This window comes from Danio rerio, chromosome 17 (genome assembly GCF_049306965.1).
Source record: "Danio rerio strain Tuebingen ecotype United States chromosome 17, GRCz12tu, whole genome shotgun sequence".
NCBI lineage: Eukaryota > Metazoa > Chordata > Actinopteri > Cypriniformes > Danionidae > Danio > Danio rerio.
In genome coordinates, this window is record NC_133192.1 from 16,503,475 (window position 1) to 16,529,238 (window position 25,764).

General features: G+C 35.1%; 1 protein-coding gene and 1 long non-coding RNA gene across 32 annotated transcripts in view; one reads left to right on the forward strand and one right to left on the reverse strand.

The window, feature by feature from the left end:
- The window catches only part of LOC141378535 (uncharacterized), a 20,162-nt gene extending 16,692 nt beyond the window's left edge, over positions 1–3,470 (forward strand). Inside the window, exon 3 of the long non-coding RNA XR_012393284.1 lies at positions 1–3,470. This is a non-coding gene — a long non-coding RNA (uncharacterized lncRNA).
- ros1 (c-ros oncogene 1, receptor tyrosine kinase) overlaps positions 188–25,764 on the reverse strand; it is a 59,025-nt gene continuing 33,448 nt past the window's right edge. For 10 of the 31 annotated variants that reach the window (XM_009292910.5, XM_073928270.1, XM_073928261.1 and 7 more), the window contains 21 exons: positions 22,530–22,714; positions 20,732–20,829; positions 19,990–20,495; positions 17,761–17,964; positions 17,565–17,675; positions 17,142–17,320; positions 16,804–16,995; positions 15,585–15,685; positions 15,255–15,469; positions 14,478–14,650; positions 14,227–14,383; positions 12,455–12,547; positions 12,234–12,366; positions 11,996–12,161; positions 10,964–11,028; positions 9,978–10,107; positions 8,880–8,977; positions 8,542–8,745; positions 5,138–5,272; positions 4,057–4,220; positions 804–957 (listed from right to left, as the gene is read on the reverse strand). In XM_009292910.5, coding sequence (XP_009291185.2) covers positions 806–957; positions 4,057–4,220; positions 5,138–5,272; positions 8,542–8,745; positions 8,880–8,977; positions 9,978–10,107; positions 10,964–11,028; positions 11,996–12,161; positions 12,234–12,366; positions 12,455–12,547; positions 14,227–14,383; positions 14,478–14,650; positions 15,255–15,469; positions 15,585–15,685; positions 16,804–16,995; positions 17,142–17,320; positions 17,565–17,675; positions 17,761–17,964; positions 19,990–20,495; positions 20,732–20,829; positions 22,530–22,714 — 3,461 coding nt within the window. In that variant the 3' untranslated portion in view covers positions 804–805. Of the gene's footprint in view, positions 958–4,056; positions 4,221–5,137; positions 5,273–8,541; positions 8,746–8,879; positions 8,978–9,977; positions 10,108–10,963; positions 11,029–11,995; positions 12,162–12,233; positions 12,380–12,454; positions 12,548–14,226; positions 14,384–14,477; positions 14,651–15,254; positions 15,470–15,584; positions 15,686–16,803; positions 16,996–17,141; positions 17,321–17,564; positions 17,676–17,760; positions 17,965–19,989; positions 20,496–20,731; positions 20,830–22,529; positions 22,715–25,764 lie in introns of all 31 variants that reach the window. The other 21 variants (XR_012393268.1, XR_012393267.1, XR_012393272.1 and 18 more) reach the window with 13 other exon arrangements.

The following is a 25,764-nucleotide window of genomic DNA, read 5'->3' on the forward strand; positions in this document are numbered from 1 at the left end:
GCGGCGGGGACGAGAGCCATGGAAATGGAACAAGGTCGGCAGTAAGTAAATAATGAGAAGCACCTGTGGCTCGAATCCCACAGAAGGAGGTCTGGACTAGAGGAGGAACTATGGCAGAGGAAGCGGAGAGAGGTCCAGGCCTAGACACAGTTACAGTTGAAGTCAGCATTATTAGCCCCCCTTTGAATTTTGTTTTCTTTTTTTAAATTATTTCCCAAATAATGTTTAACAGCAAGAAAATTTTCACAGTTTTTCTGATAATATCTTTTCTTCTGGAGAAAGTCGTAATTGTTTTAGTTCGGCTAGAATAAAAGCAGTTTTTAATTTTTTAAAAGCCATTTTAAGGTCAAAATGATTAGCCCCTTTAAGCTATATTTTCTTTCAATAGTCTACAGAAAAAAACATTGTTATACAATAACTTGCCTAATTACCCGAACCTGCCTAGGTAACATAATTAACCTAGTTAAGCCTTTAAATGTCACTTTAAGCTGTATAGAAGTGTCTTGACAAATATCTTTTTTTTTTATTTATTTTTTTTTACTGTCATCATGGCAAAGACAAAATAAATCAGTTATTAGAAATGAGTTATTAAAACTATTACGTTTAGAAATGTGTTGAAAAAATCTCTTTTAAACAGAAATTGGGGAAAATATATACCTTGAATAAATATACCTTTAAAGTTTTGTCGGTTCTCTGGCTCCTTCCAAACCCCCGCAAAAACAGCAACATTTCACAAATACACATATAACACTCTATCGCTCACACACACATCAGCACGCCCACACACACACTTAGACACTCAATATTAATCTTCTCTGCCATTCGATGAGTCTGATTGTACACTGTTCAGACTCTCGGCTCGATACATCAAATAATTCAGTCCTTCATTGCTCAGAACAGGAGAAAGTCCAGTTTCCAGATCTTCATCTTCCTCCACACCAGCGCAGACCTCCTCTTCTGGAGAAACCAGCAAACACAGTTATCATCAAGAGATGCACTACCAGTCAAAAGTTTAGAGTCAGTAAGATATTTTTAATGTTTTAAATTGAATTCTTTTCACTAAAACTGCATTTCTCAATTCAGCAAAAACTGTTAAATTGCAAAATATTATTACACTATCATTTGACATCACTGATTTCTCATTGAATGTAGATTCAAGTTAATTTTATTCCTGTGATAAGCTGAATTTTCATCATCATTACTCCAGTCTTCAGTGCCTCATAAACATGTTTTTGAAGCACATAGTAAAGTGTATAATGTGTACACCCCTTTGTTAATGAATGATACAGAATACTGTAGCATAGTAAACTAATGAACTCTAATAAATAACGGTAATGTAAATGGTGGTGCATTAAGATGGTGTAGTGTAGGAAACTGAAGCCCATTGAATAATTTGTTTATTTCTCCAGTTATGTCGTACCACAGCAACAATAAAACTACTACAACTTATATAATTATCTATAGTATGCTTTCAAACACTACAGAATTTACTATAGTATTTTTTCATGTAACGTAATGGCTTATATAGTATATACAGTACAGCCTCAATGACAGGCAAATATATTTTAGTTAAGTAGAAAAGTCGGCCCTCTTCATGATATAAGGTTCTTTCCCAGCATGTGTGTCTATTTTCTGTTTATATCTCCTTTGAAATATGGTTTAAATCGCACAAATATAGACTTTTAATAGAAACACAACTTATCTCCCCCCCCCGACCATTAGAGGCTCTATCACAAATTACAGATGGAAGCTTAAAAAAACCAATCCAACTCAATATTGCTTCATTCTAAGGAAGTCTGGAAATTGGCTCATAGGAAATGCCAAATCTCTCACTTATCTCAACACTGTTTCTCAATATGGAATAATAGCTTTGTCAAAATTGTAAAAAAAGACCCTATTTTGGGGTTGTTGGCTTAGAAAGGGTATACATACTTTAATTACCTTTTACATACTTCTAATTACTTCTTATTACCAATTTACATACTTGATTTATTCAACAATGGTGAACTAATATGATGAGTTGAAAACAAAAAAAAATAAATTAGAAGGACAAAATCATTTTTGGAAATACTTACAAATCAGACACTGTTTTCAAACAAAGGTCCCCAAGGTACAGAATAGGAATATGTTGAAAACATTTTACTAATTCCCAAAACATCTACATTTTACAAATTTAGTTCACAAATTAGTGTTAAAAACTGTGAAAATCAAAGAATAATAATAAAAAAAAGATGTTAGTAGTGATGTAGATAAAGATACCTGGGATAGAAATCTTTATCACAGTGGAAAATATATAAAAGAAGCAAGAGGTAAATATGTACAGTATAAGATACTTCATAGGTATTATTACACTCCAGAGTGACTTTTTAGAATGGGACGCTTAAATGATAATAAATGCTGGAAATGTAAACATGAGATTGGTGCATACTTTCATGCATTATGGCAATGTACAAAGACTTAACCCTTTTGGAAATCTATGTTAAGACAATTAGGTAGTCTGGGATTTAATATCCCTCTCTCACCCAGGATATGCCTTCTAGGTGACAAAACTGAGGTTCCACATATTACAAATGATGAGTTCACCCTTATAACTATGGGCATTACTACAACACTATGTATAATACTGAGGTTTTGGAAAGGTATTCAAAGCCCTGCACTTAAATTCTGGATGGAATCCATGATTGAGAATGTATCATACAAGAAAATGTTGGCCAAAATAAATGACGATTACAAAGAAATAGATATGTGGGAGATTTTCATTTCCTCACTTGAAATATGACTGTATCTGTTCTGTTATGCTCTGTACTATTATTTTTAGTATTTTTATACTTTTTTACTGGTTGTCGAATTATTCACTTATTTTCAAAATTGATGAACAAATGTATAAATTGTAAAGAACTTGTACACATTTTATATATTTGTATGGTATTGTATGTTATATCAAAAAAAACCTAATAAAAAATTCATTTATATGGACTTTTCTCTGTCTCCCATTCAGTTTTTTACTTCCTGCCCTCCATCTGAATTTCGCGCATCACCAGAATCACGTTATTGAAGTAAACATATGCAAAACAGACTGTTAAAATATAAGTTATAAATATGTTTGGACGAAATGGTGGATCAATGGTTAGCACTGTCGCCTCACAGCTAGAAGGTTGCTGGTCTGAGTCCCGGCTTTGTCAGTTGGCATATCTGTGTGGAGTTTGCATATTCTGCCCATGTTCGTGTGGGTTTCCTGCAGGTGCTCCAGTTTACCCCACAGTCCAAAGACATGTGGTATTGGTGAATTGAATAAACTAAATTGGCCAAATGTATGTGTATGGGTGTTTCCCAGGACTGGGTTGCAGCTGTAAGGGCATTCTCTGTGTAAAATATATGCTGGATAAGTTGGTGGTTCATTCCGCTGTGGCGACCCCTGATAAATAAAGGGACTAAGCCGAAGGAAAATAAATGAATGAATAGAGATTTACAAAAACAAAGAAAAATGAAGACCTGTTGAAAATGATTTAAGACAAACAAGACAATATTTCAGTGTTGACTTTTTAAAACCCTGCGGACATCCTGTGAAATTAGTTTTTCTGGCTTCATAATATGGCGGAAACTGTGATAGATTTCACTTTTAGGATTATTTGATAACAAGAAAGATCAAAATATTAGCTTTTATTTATTTTGTCCTCACATTATAAACTTATTTACTTCCACTCTTGAACAATTTACTGCGATTTAACACTGAAGACTAATCATGTGTACAATTCAGCTTTAAACCACAATAATGAATTGAATTTTAAACTTCGTATAACACTTAACAATTTCACACTTTTTACTGTATTTTCAGTGAAATAAATGCAGCCTTTGTGAGCAGAACAAGCTTATTATAAAACATTAACAAATATTTTGATAGGGTAGTGCACATATCTTGTAAAAGTGTAAAAACATGTATATTTGATTTAGGTGTAACTGCATACATCATTTATTATCTTTTAGATGAAGATATAAAGCTAATATGTTTGATGATATGTTTATATTTGCATTGATTATATCGATATAAGATCATACCGTCTCCCAGGTAGGCTTGGTTCACATGTCCATCTGCTCCATCAGTCTGGTTTGCTCTTTTATCGGCTTCATAATTCCTCAGTTTCCTCATGGTTTCCTCGAGGAACTGGAAGTTTGGCCTGTCAGCTGGTTGTTTACTCCAGCAGCTCATCATCAGGTTATACCTACAAATAAAAAACAGCATGTGATTTTATTATCAAATCTATTGTAGCAGTCATTCCAACGTCAAGAGGACTTTGACGAGAGCACAATACACTAATTATTCCTAATTATTGTCAATTATGATCAGATCACTTAAATTAAAGCATTTTATATACAGTCATTAACTCTTTTACACTATAATTTGCATAACTGCAGGTTAACTATGTACATACAGTTAAAGTCAGAATTATTAGCCACCTTGAATAATAAGGACCCCTGTTTTTTTTTTTCCCCCAATTTCTGTTTACAAGAGAGCAGATTTTTTCAACACTTTTCTAAACATAATAGTTTTATTAACTCATTTCTAATCACTGATTTATTTTATCTTTGCCATGATGACAGTAAATAATATTTTACAAGATATTTTTCAAGACACTTCTATACAGCTTAAAGTGACATTTAAAACCTTAACTTAGTTAATTAGGTTAACTAGGTAGGTTATGGTAATTAGGCAAGTTATTGTATAAAGATAGTTTGTTCTGTAGACTATCGAAAAAATATAGCTTAAAGGAGCTAATAATTGTGTCCTTAAAATGGTGTTTAAAAAATTAAAAACTGCTTTTATTCTTGCAGAAATAAAACAAATAAGACTTTCTCCAGAAGAAAAAATATTATTAGACATATTGTGAAAATTTCCTTGTTTTGTTAAACATCATTTGGGAAATATAAAAAAATGCATAAATAAATAAAAGGGGTGTTAATAAATCGGACTTCAACTGTATATTGTGCACCATATATACACAACACCCTACCTCTCTCTGATTTTGACTGTAATGTAATAATTTGCAGCTTTTGTAAAGTTGCTTTAAAATGATAATTATTGTGAAAATATACAAATGAACTTGAATTGAATTGAACTGAATCTACTAATGTGACTCACAATCTCTGAGGACAGCCTGCGGGTGATGACAGTCTTCCTCCTGTACTGATGTAGCTTAAGACTTCATGATTGGTGTATGTGGGATATGGAAGCTTTCCTAATGTCAAAATCTCCCATAAGAGCACACCAAATGCCCTGAAAATGAGTGAATCATAAGAAAATATATTTATACATCACATTTTGTACTGAATTTACAAAATACTTTAAATACATTAAGAATGAGTGCTGGGCAAAAATTAATCGCATGCAAACAAATAGTTTGTCCTGACTTAATATATTTAATTCATTCATTTTCCTTCAGCTTAGTCCCTGTTTTCATTAGAGGTCTCCACAATGGAATGAACAACCAACTTATCCAGCATAGGTTTTTATAACCAAATTTATCCAGCATAAAATATTTGTGTGTATTATTTATATTTGCGATGTATACGTGATACAAACACATACATAATAACAAAACTACTTTGTTGCCTGGATATTTTAAATGTATATATAATTTGTCTCTTATACAGAACACATATACAGTACTTTTTTATCTAAATATAAAAAATAATTTCTCAAAAACATGCCTGCATGTGTGTTTTTATATTTACATAATAAATATAAACAGTACATACACATATATTATGTCAAAACTAACTTTTATTTTGGATGCAAATAATCGTGATTAATCTTTGCCCCGCTCTATATAAAAAAAGTCCTGCTCGGCTAGACTACTCAACAGCTTCTTCCCACAGGCTGTTAAAACCCTGAATTCCAGTCAATTTATCCCCCTATGAAATCTCTTCTACCCGCCCCATTAATTCCTGTGTATGTGCCATACAGGTGAGTGTGCTTAACAAACCACCTGTAGAAAGACACCCTCTCATATCTCGGACTCTTGCACCAGGCTACACATTTGCACTATAGACACTTTCCTAAATCACTCCATGTCTCTTGGAAACACTGTGCATTTCAAATTGTGCATCATTCAGGTGTATGGGCTTGACAAACCAATTTAGAAACACACTCTCTCTCTTATGCACTTGATCTAAACGCCATCTTACAAGAACTCAACGAGGAAAACCATGTTTACTAATGTACCATCATGTTGCACTGCTTGCTTCAACCGTAAATAACTCTTTCGCACAATATACTTCACAACATTTTTCAGTCTCATGTAAAAGTACTTGCATAGTCTAATGTGTATAATTAAGTATCTTATAGTATATGTTAGGTATGAAAATGCTTTTTTTTTTTTAAAAATAGCTCTTATGTCCAGTGTTTTGTTTGTATTTATGGTTAATTATGTAGCACCGTTGTGCTGCGACACACGACATTTCGTTCCTCTGTGTGTCCACACATGTAGAGGAATGACAATAAAGCCTGACTTTACTTTAATGTTTCAAATAACATTTGTGGAAATAAAATGTCAACACATGAGCAAGAATACCGCTCCATGTTGTCATTTAGAGTAACAGAAATATTTATAATAAAATCAACTGACATACCTAATCTGAGCTGTATTTTTAGATGTATAGCTGTACATTTTAATATATATCTATGAAATTAAGCGATCACACCAAATGTTACTACATTTAAAGGAATTAACATTTGTTGCGTAAAATTTTTTAAATGACAATTAATATTTATTTTTACGAGTCCAAATATGCAATCAAATAACTTTTAGTACTAAATATGACACGATTATACAGGTATATAATTATTGTTACACTAAATGACGTTTTAGTGGATGTCTTATGTGTAAATTTCGTATAAAAATAAACAGGATGCATTCTAATGTATGGGTGATAAAAATAAAGCTGTATATAACTGTTGTGTTGATGCTTGTAAACACTTTTCTTCTTTGACCCAAAAATTAAGGTTCCACTGTGGATTTTTGATACAATAAAAGAATCATTGTTGTAGACGTTTTTAGTGATTTGTCCTTATTGTGAAAATAACCTAAAGGAAATTTTTGTGCAATTGTGGAAATCTCATTTAAAAATCATCTTCTTTCTCGTGCAATCAATTGTAATTAATTTTATTTTGTTTACACGTGCAAGTATGTTTTTTTTGTGTTGATTAGTTTGTAAAGCACTTTGGTCAACATCAGTTGTTATTAAATGTGATATACACTCCCTGACCCCTTTATTAGGTACACCTGTCCAACTGCTCGACAATCTGCTGCAGTCCAAACTGAGCATCAGAATGGGGAAGAAAGATGATTTAAGTGACTTTGAACATGGCATGGTTGTTGGTGCCAGACGGGCTGGTCTGAGTATTTCAGAAACTGCAGATCTACTAGGATTTTTACACACAACCATCTCTAGGGTTTACAGAGAATGGTCCGAAAAAAGAAAATATTCAGTGAGCGGCAATTTTGTCTTGTTGATGCCAGAGGAGAATGTCCAGACTAGTTCCAGCTGACAGAAAGGCAACAGTGACTCAAATAAGACTCATTACAACTGAGGTATGCACAAGAGCATCTCTGAATGCACAACACGTCCAACCTTGAGGCGGATGGGCTACAGCAGCAGAATACCACACCGGGTGCCACTCCTGTCAGCTAAGAACAAGAAAACTGAGGCTAGTTCCATTCATTCATTCATTTTATTTTCGGCTTAGTCTCTTTATTAAAAGTGGGTCGCCACAGCGGAATGAACAGCCAACTTATTCAGCATTTGTTTTATGCATAGAATGCCCTTCCAGCTGCAACCTATCACTGGGAAACATCCATACACACTCATTCACACACTATGGCCAATTTAGCCTACCCAATTCACCTATAGCAGATGTTTTTGGACTTGCGGGGGAAACCGGAGCACCCGGAGGAAACCCACGCCAACACGGGGAAAACATGCAAACTTTACACAGAAAAACCAACTGACCCAGCCGAGGCTCGAACCAGCGACCTTCTTGCTGACCATGTCTATGCCTTTATGACCACAGTGTACCCATCTTCTGATGGCTACTTCCAGCAGGATAACACAACATTTCATAAAGCGCGAATCATCTCAGACTGGTTTCCTGAACATGACAATGAGTTCACTGTACTATAATGGCCTCCACAATCATCAATCCAATAAATCCAATAGAGCACTTTTGGGATGTAGCGTAACGGGAGATTTGCATCATGGATGTGCAGCTGACAAATCTGCAGCAACTGCATGATGTTCTCATGTCAGTATGGACCAAAATCTCTCAGGAATATTTCCAGTACCTTGTTGAATCTATGCCATGAAGGATCAAGGCAGTTCTGAAAGAAAAAGTGGGTCCAACCTGGTACTAGTAAGGTGTACCTAATAAAGTGGCCAGTGAGTGTATTAAAAAAAAAACAATTAGAAGGTCACATGTATGTCTGTATAGAACCCTCAACGCATCATTTAGTAGTGGTTGGCAAAAATAGCATTATAAATACTGACCAGACATCAGAATATTTATTGAAAATGCCATCCGTTAAACTCTCCGGTGACATCCAGCGAACAGGAAGCAGACCTTCACCCTTCTTCCTGTAGTAGTCGTTCTTATACACATCACGAGCCAATCCGAAGTCTCCGATTTTAACAACCCTTTCTGGGTCTGTGTAAGTTCTTACTGACACCAAGCAGTTCCTTGCTGCAATATCCCTGTACATAAAGTATTCAACTCAGTCTTATTTAGATGCATTAACATTTGGCAGACACTTATCCACATGGCATTTTATCTGTACATTCTGTACTGTCTGAGAATGCATCAGCAATACACGAGCACATCGTTATACCTATGAACAAAGTGCATCCTTTCTAAATAAGCACATCCAGTGGCGGCATCCAAGCTGATGTCCAGGAGGCTGCTGAGGCTCAGTAGCTCTTTATGGTTCTGTGAAACAAAAGATCAGTGAAAATGCAGCTAAAATTATTTAGACACCAGTGAATAAAGCACATTTGCACTTTATACATTTGCAAAATAAAGTAAACTGTGACATGGAGTGCCCAGCAAAAATGTTTACACCCCATTGGAAATTAATATATATTTTTTCCATTTTTAATTAATATAGACAAAATATTTCGGTACATTTAAACAAAAAAGTTTTATTAACCAGTTATATTCATCAAAATAAGTCACTGAACAACCGTAACGACGTAAAAATAATACATTTAAATTCAAATAAAACAAATGTGATATATGACCAATATCACACCAGTAGCAGTGCGATGTGGCTGTATATCAGCATTGGTGGGAGGCGTGCGTTGGCACAAGGCTGCAGGCAGAGTGCCTTAGTGCCCCCACCAGTGCCAATGTACAGCCATAACTTACTGCTACTCATGTGATATTGCATTTATACAACAGTTCAACGACATAATTGTGTGTATGAAAAAGAAAGAGAGCCTCAAAACCCTTTTGTAAGAGTAACTACTTTCTTCCGCCATTCATTCACATCTGCAGCTGACGTAAGAACAGCAGAAGCCGTTACTAATTCACCAACGTCATTTTAGAGTTAGTGTTTGAATGATTCTGCAACAATAGCGTAATGTCTGAAGTAAGATTGAAACAGGTGATTTAAATAACGGGATAAAAGAAATCAGTTATTAAAAATGAGTTATTACAACTAATATGTTTCAAAATGTGTTGAAAAAATCTTCTGTCTGTTAAACAGAAATTGGGGAAAAAATAAACAGGGCGGCTAATAATTCTGACTTCAACTGTATACTGTAATTATTTTTGGTTAATAGTAATCCATTTCTATCTAAGATGATCTGAAAGAGTTTGACTCTTGAACCTTAAAGTTCTTGACTCATTTTATTGCCTGTGATTATGTGGGAAATAATGAAAGTGTGTGGATATTTTTATCTGACTATGCATCAAAAGAATGGCTCACATTTGTGGGTCGAGCTCCTCTGAGGTAAGAACGAAGGTCTCCTCCTTCCATCAGCTCAAGTATGAGGTAATGTGGCTCGTTCAGCAGACACACTCCAAGCAGACGCAGGATGTTAGGATGATTAAACTGACTGGAGAGCCACAAACAAAACAATGAAATCATTTAATTTGTTCAATTAACTATCATTTAACAAAATTTAGGTTGGTAATTTCAATAAAAATGTTTTTTTTTTTTTTAAACTAGGATGAACTTCTATTTTCTGCAGTACCATCAAGCATTTAAACATTGATATTAATATATTTCTTTCGCACCAAGTCAGCATATCAGAATGATTTCTAAAGGTCTTGTAACATATTTTTACTCACATCTATACGCCATGTTTTGTATTCATTTTTAGTCAAGACAGTACCAATGTTTTCTTGTTGTTGTATTATTGTTTGGTGGAATAGCCCTTATTTTGAGAGGGTGCTCGCTGCAGAGCCATTTGAGGAGAGCTGAGCTCCAGCGAGGGGGAGCATGAGCTGTCGCTCCTCCTCCTGTAAGCTGTTTTAATGCGTACACCAACCCCACCCCTAACCCTACCCCCAGTGAAATCACTCGTAGAAGAAGTGCAAAAAAGGTGGAGGTCAAACTTAAGCTCCCCCTCCTTGGAGCTCAGCTCTCCTCAAATGGCTCTGCAGCGAGCACCACTTGCTTATTTTCAGTAACAACAAATGAAATCATTTGCTATTCCAACCAACTCAAAACATTAATTTTTTTTTTAAAATTATCCGAATGATAACCTTTTATTTTGAAATGTTGTCATTATGGAATAAAACATGAGTGTAACATTTTAGACTTGAATCGTCTACCAGAATACTAAACAGCAACAAACATTGTCATTTGCTCCAAGCCAGGGCGCCTCATTATCATCATTTGTTTTGCCACATTGTGCCCTATTATAATCATATTTTCAGTGTGATGCTGAGAGCAAACATGTCTTTCACCTCATCAAATGAGCTTCTTTTAAGAATTCAGTTTTCTCATAGTCACTGGCATCTTTCTGCAGAGTCTGTGAAGAGATTGATTTGTGCTTCATACACTTCAATAAGGAGCAACTGGAAATACTTCATATTCTCCAATCAAGAATGTATGTTAAAAAAAGGTTTCAAGTAGCTTTTTTCCCACAGTAATGCTATAGTAGACATTAAAGTAAAAAAAAAAAATCTTTCATTCCATTTTAATAATCTCATTAACCCTCCTTCCACTCTTAAAAAAAGATCTTTATTAAACAAATTACCAAGGACCACAAATTCAGATAAAGGTCTTCTTTCAAGAGTTCCCACTTAGCTGATGAGTGATTATAAGCTTGTTTGTCATGCTGTCCCGAGAGAGAGCACTGAGCTCAAAAGATCCTCGAGCCCGAGGCTCCCTCCTGTTTGTAGGGCGAGAGGGGAGTTTGAGCTCAGGTAGATCTCTAGAACTCCCCCGCTTATTAGTGGCTAATGAGGAATTGCTTTATGAGGGAGAAATACTGTTGGCTAAGAACTTGACTATGGTGCCAATTTGGTTTAGTCAATTTACTTTCGAAGCATGTCTTTTGGTCAGTTTCATGGACAGACTGGCCAAGAAAGAATTAGAAACAGTGATGTTCTTGCTGTGAGGCAAGTACTGGGCCACTATGTTGCCCAATTTAGGAAGAAGGAGGAGGAATGGGAAAGGAAGGGAGGATTCTGCAAGACGAAGATGACTTTGCTAGGAAGACTTAATTAAAGTGAGGTAGGAAACACCTAATTAGAGAATCATAAGATTGTTAATGCGGGTCCACCCATGGTCAATCATAAGCATGTGATCCTTTGAAATTAGTTTATAAATAAACTTTACTTAATTCTAATGAAGAAAAAAAGTCACCTACATTTTCAAGTAAATTGTCTATCTGTAAATGTTCGTTTTTGGATAACCATTGAAGCCAATGAAGAACCTTTATTTAAAAAATATATTTAGAGAAAAATGTTCGCGATTCATTTACTAAGGTTTACCTTGATGGCCACTTTCCTCTCTGGCTCAACTCCATTGATTTGGCTCCCAACAGTAACTCCTTCATAAACTTCTCCAAAAGCACCACTACCCAACAGCCTCTGCAGCTTCAGACAGTCTCTGGGAAACACAGGGAGCGACTCGATCTCTGCTCGGCTGGGTGTGTTACTGGGGAAGATAGTTTAAATATTAACACACTAAATCCCATTCAAATAAAGCCTCAGTTTGTATGTAATGTACCTGATAGCAAAGCAGCCATTCTCAAGCCCAACTAACCCTCGAACATACTCTAACTCCACGTCTGGATGGATCTGCACACTGGATGGTTGTTTAGCTTTCCCATGATCCTTTTTCTTATGGTGTCTTTGCCAAACTACATCAAAACACTCGGTGAAATAAATATAATTTCATACTCTCTTGTTAATTTTGATCTTAGGATTTTTTGTCATTTATTTACTTACTGACTACTGCGAGGATGAGAATAATCAGTGTGACACCAACGGCGACTGATACAATTGCAATAATCAGTGTCTTGTCGGTGTCTGATGTACCTGCTGGTTGACAACCAGAGCGCAATTAAAATCACTTTGTTTATTAGACTGCGAAAATGCAGCACACAAACGCAAAACAATGTGTTTTTACCAGTAAGATGAGTTCTGATCAAACCTCCCTGTTCATTTTAGTACATCCCTGTTGATCATGGTTCACAACAAGGGTTATTTTCCCAGCAGGTGGCGCTAATCTGCTTCAATTTAATGAAATTTATTATATAAATTATATAAATTATATTTATTATATATATCTCAATTGGAGAGTGAAATTAAATACCAGACCTTTTTAAAGACTCATACATTTTAAGACCTCATAACCATTTTGGTTTCAACCGGTAACATTGGCGACAATTTAACTTGCAGTATATTTACTAAACACTGACTGTAAGAAACTAATCTAAAACTTAAACATCATTCATATACTGAATAAAAATGCTAATGCAGAAGGTGGAGCCTACAAAACTGCAGAAATAACGCTGTTGCCTTAGGCCATAAACAAAGCAGAGTGATGTAAAATCTATCAGGACGGTATCGATTGCGTAAATTACACAGCATTCCAATATTCGCAGATTAAATTAACTATAATTTTACTATACATTGTATAATAAAAATATTATACTAAATTAAATACTTTGTAAATCAGCATATAAGACTTTATAATACTTTTTATATAGGTTTCTTTATTTAATCAGGTAAAAAAAAAAACAGACCCTTTTCAGATTTCCGGGTTTCTCAGTTGCGGAAGGTGTCATGGTTGGGTAAACTTAGAGTGAATGGGAGAATACAACAAATGTTTTTTTTTACAATCCTATTTGCTGAAACAATAAAAAAGAAACTCCACGATGGTGTTATAAAGACTTTCAGAAAAGAAAACAAAATGTGTGAGGCTAATGATGGCAGCTATTGATGGCTTTATTTTTTTACCTAATTTCTGTTTAATAGGGAGAAGATTTAGTGTCTGAGAACAAAGACACAGCAAATAGTTCACCTCAGATCTTGAAAATAAAATAAATTGTTTGAAATTGAACTTTAGAACTGTGACTCAGTGCAAACCAACACATATCAGTGATTCAGCATCTACATTTAATAATGTTAAATAGTTTTAATATGAATTAAATAGATTGTAACCTTACTATTTCGCTGGAGCGCAGTGCACTAGTCTGTGCTTCTAAATGGCTGTATTTAAATTTCTGTCATGTAAAAACAGCCAAATTGCTTATCAATGCAAATCTCATCACATTGCGTGTTGTTAGGACATGAGGTTACAATGTAACCTGCTCACCTAATGTTTACATTTGTAATATTATTATTATTTGCTATTTAGTAACCACCTCGTGTGGAACTCTGAATCTACGTGTCATTTCAGAGGCTGAAATGAATGAATGAAATTCGCTGTTTAACATCAAGGCAACCCGGGTTGCTCAAATATAATTGGCTAAAGTGGAAGTGGGGGGGTTAAAAGAACCTAAAACAAACACCACCATTCCGGCACGTACCTCAAATTTTCAAAGCAGAATAATTGAGCATTTTCTTTCAGATAAACAAGAATGTTCACTTAGCACGTTTCTTAAATAGCTACAAACATTTTATGGTACTTATAAAACTATGAATTATTACTTACATACAGTAGCTTTAAATGTTAAGTTTTTAAAACTTTATATTTGATGTTGCAGCATGCTTACCTGGAGTAATGAGAATAGTTTCTGTTGATTTCCCTTTACCCCAGTATGAAAAAGGGGTTATGGTGATGTTTAATTCAGCCCCTGGTTTAAATCTTGTGACATTTATGACTGTCTCTGTGAACGTATTAACAGGATGACAATATCTGGTCGGGAACATCTGCAGAAATGTGTAGGAAATAAATCACGAGTATATTTTATACGAGGAAAGTGTCAACGGGAAAATTTACGATTTACATAAAAAAATGTCCTACATTTGGAAGTGGATCCAAATTTTTCCACACCTCCTTTGACACCACACAATAAAACACAGTTCCATAATCAACACTGCTGGGTTCCCAATGGATCTGGAAAAAGGAAGCATTGCCTACGAGGACAATTTTGGAAACTGCAGGTGGAATAACCACAGGAGGAGATACAAATCCATCTGTTACACAAACACAAAGACATTATTAATTATTAGAAAGCTTGCAAGAATGATACATCGAGGAATATGAACTACTATACATGTAGTGCAATATGAAAAGACAGTTCACTCAAAAATTTAGATTTACATTAGATGTAGAAGTACATTATTTACAGTTGCTTTCCTTTCTTTTTTTGTATCACAAAAGGAGAAACTTCCAGAAACAGTGCTGCTTACATATAAGCATACTACCATTAAAGTGACTCCCTTGAACTTCTAATATAAGAGATAAACAGAACTCAAAACATTATATTTTTAGCTTATATTCAATCAAGCTCCCTTTATCACATAAATAATAGTGTGTGTAAACTCTGCCTTTTCTAATGGAATTTATTTAACCAATATTCAATGGTTAATCTTTTTCCAATGTTGATGTTGTTTTAGAAATGTCATTTAACCTTAAGATAAAAAAAAAACATGTAGGTTTTTATGTCAAAATGTTCAAAAGTAATATTTGACCTTAAAGTCAACGATCGGGTTAAAGTATTGAAAGCACTTGAAGGAGAGTTAAGTAGTGAGTAGATTTTCATTTTTTGGTGAACTATTCCTTTAACACAGCTCTGACCTGGAAGGGGCTTCAGCATTTTCTGTACAACAGAAAAGGCTGTCAGTGTATTATTGGAAGACATAAGGACACTGTTGTTTTGGTTCAACTCTTGAATCCTGAGCTGTTTGTTTTCATCCAGCCAAACAAGTCGTTCACTGTAGTAGCTAACTTGATGATCGAAGATTTGAGATGTGGTCCATTTTGCAAATTCTACTGCTTTGGATTTTTGCATCCTTTACATGTACAGAAAATACAGACAAATTTACACAAATCAGTTAAAAAAAATGTTTAAATTTTTCAAAGAGAGAAACATTGATCATCTCATTAATGATTTGTTTAAGGACCAACCTGTCACCACTGATATTCACTCTGTAGAGATTCAGCAGAGAGCCGTCCTGAACCAACCAGTACAGATTTCCTTCAATCATGTTTAAAGTGACACCAGCAACCTAGATTACACACACACACACACACACACACACACACACACACACACACACACACACATTTATATATATATATATATATATATATATATATATATATATATATATATATATATATATATATATATATATATATATATATATATATAAATATATTATAAGGTCATTATAAGGTCAAAATTATTGGCCCCTTCAAGCTATATATTTTGCGAAAATCTACACAAAAAAATTATTGTTATACAATAACACAATAACTTGCCTAATTACCCTAGACTGCCTAGTTCACCTAATTAACCTAGGTAAGCCTTTAAATGTCACTTTAAGCTGTATAGAAGTGTTTTGAAAAATATTATTTACTGTCATCATGACAAAGATAAAATTAATCAGTTATTAGAGATGAGTTGTTAAAACTATTATGTTTAGAAATGTGTTGAAAAAATCTTCTGTTAAACAGAAATTGAGGAAAAAAATAAAAAGGGAGGCTAATACTTCAGACAAACACACACACACACACACACACACACACACACAATTTTTTTTTTACTTTTATGGTTCGGAGATGCATTAAACTCATAAAAACATATTAAACATGCACTACACTTTATAAAAAGTTACCGCAAGGACTAAAATACCAAATATTTCTATTAAAACCAAATGCTGTTATTTTAATGGACATATAAGAGACTGAAGACTGAAATAAAATCTGCTTTACTGTCACATGAAATGTAAAATATTACTAAAATAATAGTTATTTCAAACTGAGAAAAAAGCATTTTACTCAATGTTTCACAGCCTTAATGAGCAAGAGAGACTTATTTAAAAACATAAACAACCTTTAAATGGGATATACATTTCAGATATTTACAAGTGGTGCTCGCTGCAGAGCCATTTGAGGAGAGCTGAGCTCCAGCGAGGGGGAGCTTAAGCTTGAGCTCCACCTTTTTTGCACTTCTTCTACGAGTGATGTCACTGGGGGTAGGGGTAGGGTTAGGGGTGGGGTTGGTGTACGCATTAAAACAGCTTACAGGAGGAGGAGCGACAGCTCATGCTCCCCCTCGCTGGAGCTCAGCTCTCCTCAAATGGCTCTGCAGCGAGCACCCTCTCGATATTTATGTCTTTACCTCTTTGCCAGAGAACACACTCAGTTTATCCAGGAGCTGGAAACCTTCTCCATCCAGTCTACAGGCCTCTACTGATGTTTCAGTGGTCCAGTAGATGGCAGCATTCAATGAATCGATGACCAGACTGAGAATCTTCTGGTCTGCCTGGAGAAATATCTCAACTGCCTGACCAGATGTAGACCCTCGGCATATCTGATCAGAGTTGTTCCATAATAAGTTCACGCTACTGCTACATATTCAATAATGCATTTATGCTTTAATAGGTTCTATTTTGTCTTCCACATGTTATTTATTCAATAATAATAATTATTTATTCATAATCCAATATAAAAACACACTTGATTTGTGTTGCAGCTCCAGTACAGGTACTGTCCCAGCCAGTCAAAGGCCAGAGCTTCAGCATGCACTGGTGTTGAGGGCATCGTCATCACACTCAAAGACCGATTATTCAGATCAAACCAGTTAATGTGGCCAGAACTGTTAGTCCAGTAGATTGTAGAATTATACCAGTCCATGTCTGTTCCCCAACACAGAAAAAAATACAATATCGGGGTCTCACTCTTTCTCATATGTATATGTAATGTAGAAAATGGTATATATACCATTTATAATAAAGGTATTTATTATGCATGTACATTTAATATTATTCATATTTATTATCGATCAAAACAAGTGGAATGTATTTTATTTAACAGCTAGGGGGGGAGATTTTTGTTAAGGAAGTCAGAATTTGACAGGGGTATGAGTCTCTGGTTTCTTACCTTTCACATCTCCAATCAAAGACACAATTTGTTCCATAAATTCAATGTTATCCAAATCTTGCTTCAATATGTCACCATCACTGGCAGCAGCAATGTATGGGGGCTCATCAGCTGAAAGGACAAGGCTTTTTACATCATAGCACTCAGCTCCTAAACATTAAGTTAATTGTATGATACAATGCCTCAGCTTAATCACCAGGATGAAGAGTGGTTCCTTCATATGACAATGATCTGGAACATCCTCCAGGAGAACAAGCCCTGACTGTCACATTATAGTGCTGTGAACTCTGCAGATCTGGGACAGTCGCATATGTGCTGGTTACTTCTCTAATACTCATCACCACCAGACCATTCATTGTGCAGTTTATAGCATAAGTCCAGTTTTGCCAGGCAGATGGACCTGTCAGGAACAAAATCAAAATCTGAAACATAAATATGTAATATGAAAATATATGTAAATTACATAACATGCCACACAAGTTCATATATGGATTTCATTCATTTATTCATTCATTCATTTTCTTTTCGGCTTAGTCCCTTTATAGTCCGGGGTCGCCACAGTGGTGTAAACCGCCAACTTATCCAGCACATTTTTACGCAACGGATGCCCTTCCAGCCGCAACCCATCTCTGGGAAACATCCACACACACTCATTCACACTCATAGACTACGGACAATTTAGCTTACCCAATTCACCTGTACCGCATGTCTTTGGACTGTGGGAGAAATCGGAGCACCTGGAGGAAACCCACGCGAACGCAGGGATATGGATTTCATATAGATGAAATATATGTCATATTTGCACTAAATATGATTAAAATTGGCAGTTTCATAAATTATTTCAAACCACTGGATTTTCTAAAATTTTCTACACTCCCCGGCCACTTTATTAGGTACACCTATCCAACTGCACGTTAACGCACATTTATAATTAGCCAATCAAATGGCAGCAACTCAATGCATTTAGGCATATAGACATGGTCAAGATGATCAGAATGGGGAAGAAAGGTGATTTAGGTGAGTTTGAACGTGGCACAGTTGTTGGTGCCAGACGGGCTGGTCTGAGTATTTTAGAACCAGCAGTAGAACTGCTGATCTACAGGGATTTTTCACGCACAACCATCTCTAGGGATAAGAGAAAATATCCAGTGAGCAGCAGTTCTGTGAGCGCAAATGCCTTGTTGAGGCCAGAGGTCAGAGGAGAATGGCCAGACTGGTTCCAGCTGATAGAAAGGCAACACTAACTCAAATAACCACTCGTTACAACCGAGGTTTGCAGAAAAGCATCTCTGAATGCAGAACTCTTCCAACCTCGAGGTGGATGGAAGAGCAGCAGAAGCAGAAAAATGTTGCCTGGTCTGATGAGTCTTGGTTTCTGCTGCAACATTTGATTGGTAGGGTCAGAATTTGGCGTCAAGACCATTTATCAACAGTTCAGGCTGTTGGTGGTGGTGTAATGGATGGGGGTAATTTTCTTGGCACACTTTGGGCCCATTAGTACCAATTAAGCAATGTGTCATCGCCACAGCCTACCTGAGTATAGTTCCTGACCATGTCCATCCCTTTATGAACACAGCGTACTCATCTTCTGATGGCTACTTCCAGCAGAATAACGCACCATGTCATAAAGTGTGAATCATCTCAGACTGGTTTCTTGAACATGACAATGAGTTCACTGTACTCAAATGGCCTCCACAGTCACCAGAGCTCAATCCAATAGAGCACCTTTGGGATGTGGTGAAACGGAACATTTGCATCATGGATGTGCAGCGGACAAATCTGCAGCAACTGTGTGATACTCTCATGTCAGTATGAACTAAAATCTCTGAGGAATATTACCAGTACCTTTTTGAATCTATGCCATGAAGAATTAAGGCAGTTCTGAAGGCAAAAAGGGGGTCCAACTGAGTACTAGTAAGATGTACCTAATAAAGTGGCCAGTGAGTGTATTGTAAAATATGTTTATATATGGCCACAGATATACATTATTATTTTACATATATGTAAATATTTGAAATCCTTATTGTTGGAAACAACTATATATATATATATATATATATATATATATATATATATATATATATATATATATATATATATATATATATATATATATATATATATAACTGCCATTGTTTGGTAATATTTGGTGAAAATATGACATATTTCATATGAAACATCCATTTTTGTAATATTTTAAAATGTATGTTGCATATACAGTATTTTATATAGATGAGATCCAAATATTAACTTTTATGTCATATATATTTGCAAATATTGCCATATAAAACTTTTTATGTGGGATTAGGCAACCAGTGTAATTTCATTGAGTAAGAAACTAAATCTAAAACAATAAACATGAATTGATGATTATGAAAAAAACTCATAAATCAATCTAAGAATGCTATTAACATGCATCACTCACTTGCTCCCATCATACTTTCAGGTTTATTCCAATAGACATAAGCTTTATCTGATCCAAACAGGACTTGAAGGTCTTTTGGCTTTCTTGGCACAGGATACAGTTGCGCAGATGTGCTAAAGTAGCACAGATTATCAAATCCACCATTTTCACTATGGATGATATCACAGTCCATAGCAAATTCAAAAAAAGTGGGCACTTGACTCTGGCCGACTTGTTTATACACTGCATATCCATTGGTGAGCATGAAGAAATTGTCCTCATAAACGATACTGTTTGCTTCAAAGTTAACATTTGTGTACAGAGTAATGGGAAATAATCCATCCAGAGATGTGGCGTTGAGCGTTTGATCACTTCTGTCATGATAAACAATTCTCTTATTAGGAAAACTGACCACAAAGTTGGAGACAGAAGGCATTTTAATGATGTGACTTATCTCTTGTTGTTGGCTAGAGACGTCTGGAAGAGGACTGCGATATATCCCAGTGCTCAGCAACATGTACAGCCATCTGACAAGCACAATTTGTCAGTTATATTAAATTACGCTTTTCTTTAATTAGTCAAGCTAATCAAATGATAAGCGAAGTTCTTTAATGCCTCTAATGGAATATTTTCCTCCTAGTTTTATTAGTAACAATAAAAATTACAGTATCAAATTTATAATGCAATGTTTTATAGCTTAATATAAAAGCAAACACAGTGGTTAACCAACCAACTATTGTTTAATTATGTTTATTACACTCACCCGTTATATGGATCTGCGATTATATTTACAGCATCACTAGAAAGGTTGACGTTCGTATCCACTGGAGACAAACAGTCATCTAATCCACAATAGTGAATCTGCATTTGTAGGAAAGAGAATGTATTATTAAGGCAATGTATGGTTGAAGTTTGTTTTTTCTGACAAAGGTCTATAAAAATTCTACCATTACCAATTATAATTACAATAAAATTATATAGGGTAATGACTTTTCAAGCTACTCATATTTATTTTCAGCATAAACATATATAAAATTTGCTGTATGCTGTCTAAAATGTCATTGTAGTTCCTAATTAACAACAAATACACATTCTTCCAATGGAAATGCAATTACAATGAGAGTTTATGGGACATGGCATCCAGAATGATTTAAATAATGATTTAAAATGTATATATTATATTAATATCATATTATATTCATTATACAGTATATTTAATCATAACAGTTGACTAAATTGCCATTTTAAGCTCTTTTTAAAGTTAAATATTAAACTGGAAACGTATAACTGCCAAAAGTAATTACAACGGGAGTCTGTGGAGCAAGAAGTACCAGAACATTTAAATATGTTCATAAACGGTTTTGAGATGAGACTCTCCGGCTCTCCATCTTTCGGATGAGACGTTAAACCGAGGTCCTGACTCTCTGTGGTCATTAAAAATCCCATGGCCCTTCTCATAAAGAGTATAGGGTGTAACTCCAATGTCCTGGCCAAATTTCCTCCATTGGCCCTTACCCATCATGGCCTCCTAATCATACCTATCCACTGAATTGGCTCTATCAATAGCTGGTGTGTGGTGAGGGCATAATTGAAAAGCGCTTTGGGAGTATGGCCATACACAATAAATGCACTATATAAATATTCACATTACATTACATTATATGATTTATATAGTGTATAAACTATGATATTTGGGACCAAATTATCAGAAAAAATTCAAATAACACATAATTCTCCCAATAAAGTGAAGATAGATGTGGAAAATTCTCTACTGGCAATTAAAGAAGAGAGATGCTGCAATTCGTTGCCATAATGTGCAACAAATTTGATTGTAAAAAAAGCAGAGCCAATGATAATCAAGAGTGTGGAGTCTACTAACAATGCAGGAACGAAATGGGCTAAGACATGCTTTCGGGTGGGGGGATCTAAATTATACGAATACCGGCTACTGCAAACCTGAGTAAATGTCATCGCATAATTCAGTTAAGTACTCTCCTCTAATGATTTGTGAAATTCCTTTGGCCCGCCATTGGAAAATTACTGGCTCAAGACATTTGGCTCATCCACTTCCATTGATTTTTAGACATTAAAAACAGCTCGCTATGCTGTATGATGTTGCAAACTGATACTTTCTTATTATATTCTTCTTTATTTTGTGTAGTCATGAACACACTTGTTCGTAGGGAAAGTAGTTTGACCATTTTCTGTGGTTTATTATTCCTAGTTATTTCTCCCACAGGCGACTGAATCGGAAGTTCTAAAACAATAGTAAAAACAAGCGCACTTCTGCAGTGCAGAATAAGGTCAATACATACATGTACAATAAGGTGAACAGCCAAAATCCCTGTATCCATTGTGCTTCACTGCATACTTTAAGTAAATGGCTGTAATGGCTTTTTAATGAACATCTGTTCATCTATATTAAGCTATTTTGACATAATCTACATTGTAAAAGTGCTATAGAATCCAGAAGAATTAAATTAATTCCCAAAAGTAGTTTTGTGTCACTATATAAAGGTTTGTACTGGTGCAAGCTATTGAAATGAACAGCAAATACACACCCTGCCACCAGAAGCATAGTAAATCCTCAGATAAAGCCAGTCTACAGTCAACGCTGTGACCTCCAGCGGGGCAGTGTGCAGAAGTTTGAGATCTGAGTGGTCAGTGAGATTCCCAGCCCCTTTCACCCAGATACGAGACCCCTCTGAGAAGTAGACATGGTTGGAATTGTAATGCACGGCCACCCCTGTAAAAAACATTACATTATAAAGTCAATAAGCAAGTATTGTTCACTGTAAATATGGAATAATTAAAAACAAGGCACTGAATTCGTCAAAAATTGATTGTACACTTAAGGTTGAAATGAGGTCAGGCGTGAAGCTAGTATGCATTATTTATTTTATATATTATTTCAATGAGTGATTTATTCCACTTATACTACTAAAGACAAAGTTTAGATGTTGTACTTTAAGACATTTGTCAGGTTTTTGTCCTGAAACAGCTCCTGTGTGTATGACTAGTTTCTTAAATATCTCATCAAAAGCCTTTTATTTTGTTTTTTTAAAGTAATTCATACATTTTCTTTTCGGCTTAGTCCCTTTATTAATCTGGGGTCACCACAGCGGAATGAACCGCCAACTTATCCAGCACATTTTTTTATGCAGCGGATGCCCTTCCAGCTGCAACCCATCTCTGGGAAACAACCATACACACTCATGCACTCCGGACAATTTAGTCTACCCAATTCACTTTTAAACCCACGCAAATGTAGGGAGAACATGCAAACTCCACACAGAAACGCCAATTGACCCAGCCGGGGCTCAAACCAGCGACTTTTTTGCTGTGAGGCGACAGCACTACCTACTGCGCCTCTGCGTCGTCCTTTTTCATAGTCATAGACTGTATAGTGATATGGAACTGTAATGTGTTGAAGACCTGCCAGGAACTACTTTAGCTCTGCTTTTATTTGAAAAGAATTGCACACCTTGTATGGATGGGTTTTCTGATCATACTTAACTCAGGAATGTTCATTAGCCAATCAGAATCAAGCAATCAACTTGTCAAAAGCAGGGGTGCACCAATGTATCGGGCACTGATATTTATCGACCAATATTGGATTCATATATAGCTACCAGCATACTGGCAATAATATGAAAAAGACAGATACCAGTGGTTTATTAATGATATGGAGGTAATGCATTGCATATTTTTGGAATAATCCAATGTTTTACTGAGCAGAAATAAAATAAAATCAGACCTGCATCTAACATGTACAAAATGTCTGACGTGTATCGTAAAATCATCTAGTCTGCACCATGCTCAAGCACTGTCATATAGAGCTAAAACCATTGCTTAGTGTGGGCTAAAACGTCTTGGAAAATATAAGAAAGTGAGTCAATATTTTTCTGGATAAGCAAAATGTACAATTTACATAAAGCAACTTATTTAGTTTAGGCTTTATTAAGTTCATTAAATAAATAAGTCCTACAATGTCAAATATTAATGTTGTTCAAAAAATACTGAATGGAAAAAAACTTTTAAAGATTGTCATATTGTATTTAACTAAAAACACTTTCAAATGACTTTTCCAGTGATGGGTTGGAGCTGCTGCGTAAAACGTGCTGGATAAGTTGGCGGTTCATTCCGCTGTGGCGACCCATAATTAATAAAGGGACTAAGCCGACAAAAAAAAAAATGAATTAATGAACTTTCAAATGACAACATATAAACAAAAGGACGTAAAGGTGCTGTAAATAGGTGCTGTTGTCACCAGATGCAATATTGCTCACAATTATAAGTATTTATATTTTATCAGATCCTGCTATAAAATGTTGAGAGTTACATATCTCACACATAAAGAAATCAAAAATCTCTTGTAGGGAAATTCATATAGCAATTTTTCATCTAAACTTGATCTTTTCTTACAACTTTATACAGCTGAATGTTAATTGGACCTTATTGGCACTCGAAAAATGTTTTAAAAAATATTAAAAAGCTTTTATTACCATGGCTAATCCTTAAAAACAGCACCTACGCATTTCAGCAGAGAACTGCCTTCATCAGGGTAACAGTGATCAGGTGCGTCTAGAGTTTCTTTTGAAGTTCTTTTGAGTATAAGTACAGTTGAAGTCAAAATTAATAGCTCCCTTCGAATTATTTTTTTATAACAAATCAAGGAAATTTTCACAGTATGTCTGATAATATTTTTTCTTCTGGAGAAAGTCTTATTTGTTTTATTTCGACAAGCCCCTTTAAGCTATTTTTTTTTTTTGATAGTCTACAGAGCAAACCATCATTATACAATAACTTGCCTAATTACCCTAACCTGCCTAGTTAACCTAATTAAGTTAAGCATTTAAATGTCACTTTAAACTGTACAGAAGTGTCTTGAAAAATATCTAGTCAAATATTATTCATTGTCATCATGGCAAAGATAAAATAAATCAGTTATTATAAATGAGTTATTAAAACTATTATGTTTAGAAATGTGTTGAAAACATCTCTCTGTTAAACAGAAATTGGGGAAAAAATAAACAGGAGGGATAATAATTCAGGGGGGCTAATAATTCTGACTTCAACTGTAAATGTACATGCATGTTTGTGTGCAGTTATTTGTACACTATACTTGTTTAATTATCTATATATACATTTTTGTGGTTTCATTCTATATATCTATGTTGTATTATTTGAAAGATAAGTTGTATAACACACATCATCTATATATATATATATATATAAAATTGTTTTAATTATTTAATTTTTGATGATTTTAATTTTTTAATGAAGACCTTGTGTTAAATATATAATATATTAGTACTGTTTCAATAATCTAATGAGTCATGAGACTACCATTCAAAAGAAACCCCAGACGCGCATGATTACTAGGTGCAGCTTTTAAGGATTAGCCATGTGAATAAAGGCTTTTTAATATTTTTTCCACATTTGTTGAGTGCCTTGGACTGATTTTTACTGTTTATTCTGATGAATCCCTTAGCCAAAGAGCACAAACACATTATTTAAGCTACCCCTGAGCACTTTTTGTTTGCTTTTGGACCCAGTCCTTGTTCAGTACAATTCACTTAATGCAGAAAATTGTGCAAGCTGAAACTGCAAGTCTCGGACTTGCAATGTCAGACACAATGAACTCAATGGAGCTAGTGATGCCACTGTGAGGGGTATGGTTAGGTGTGCACATTAAAAATCATTGCATGCAGCTCAGACTGCAACTGCACCAGGTCTGCATCCAGACCCCTCTTGAAAATCTAGATAACACTGTATAATACTGTATCCAATTGA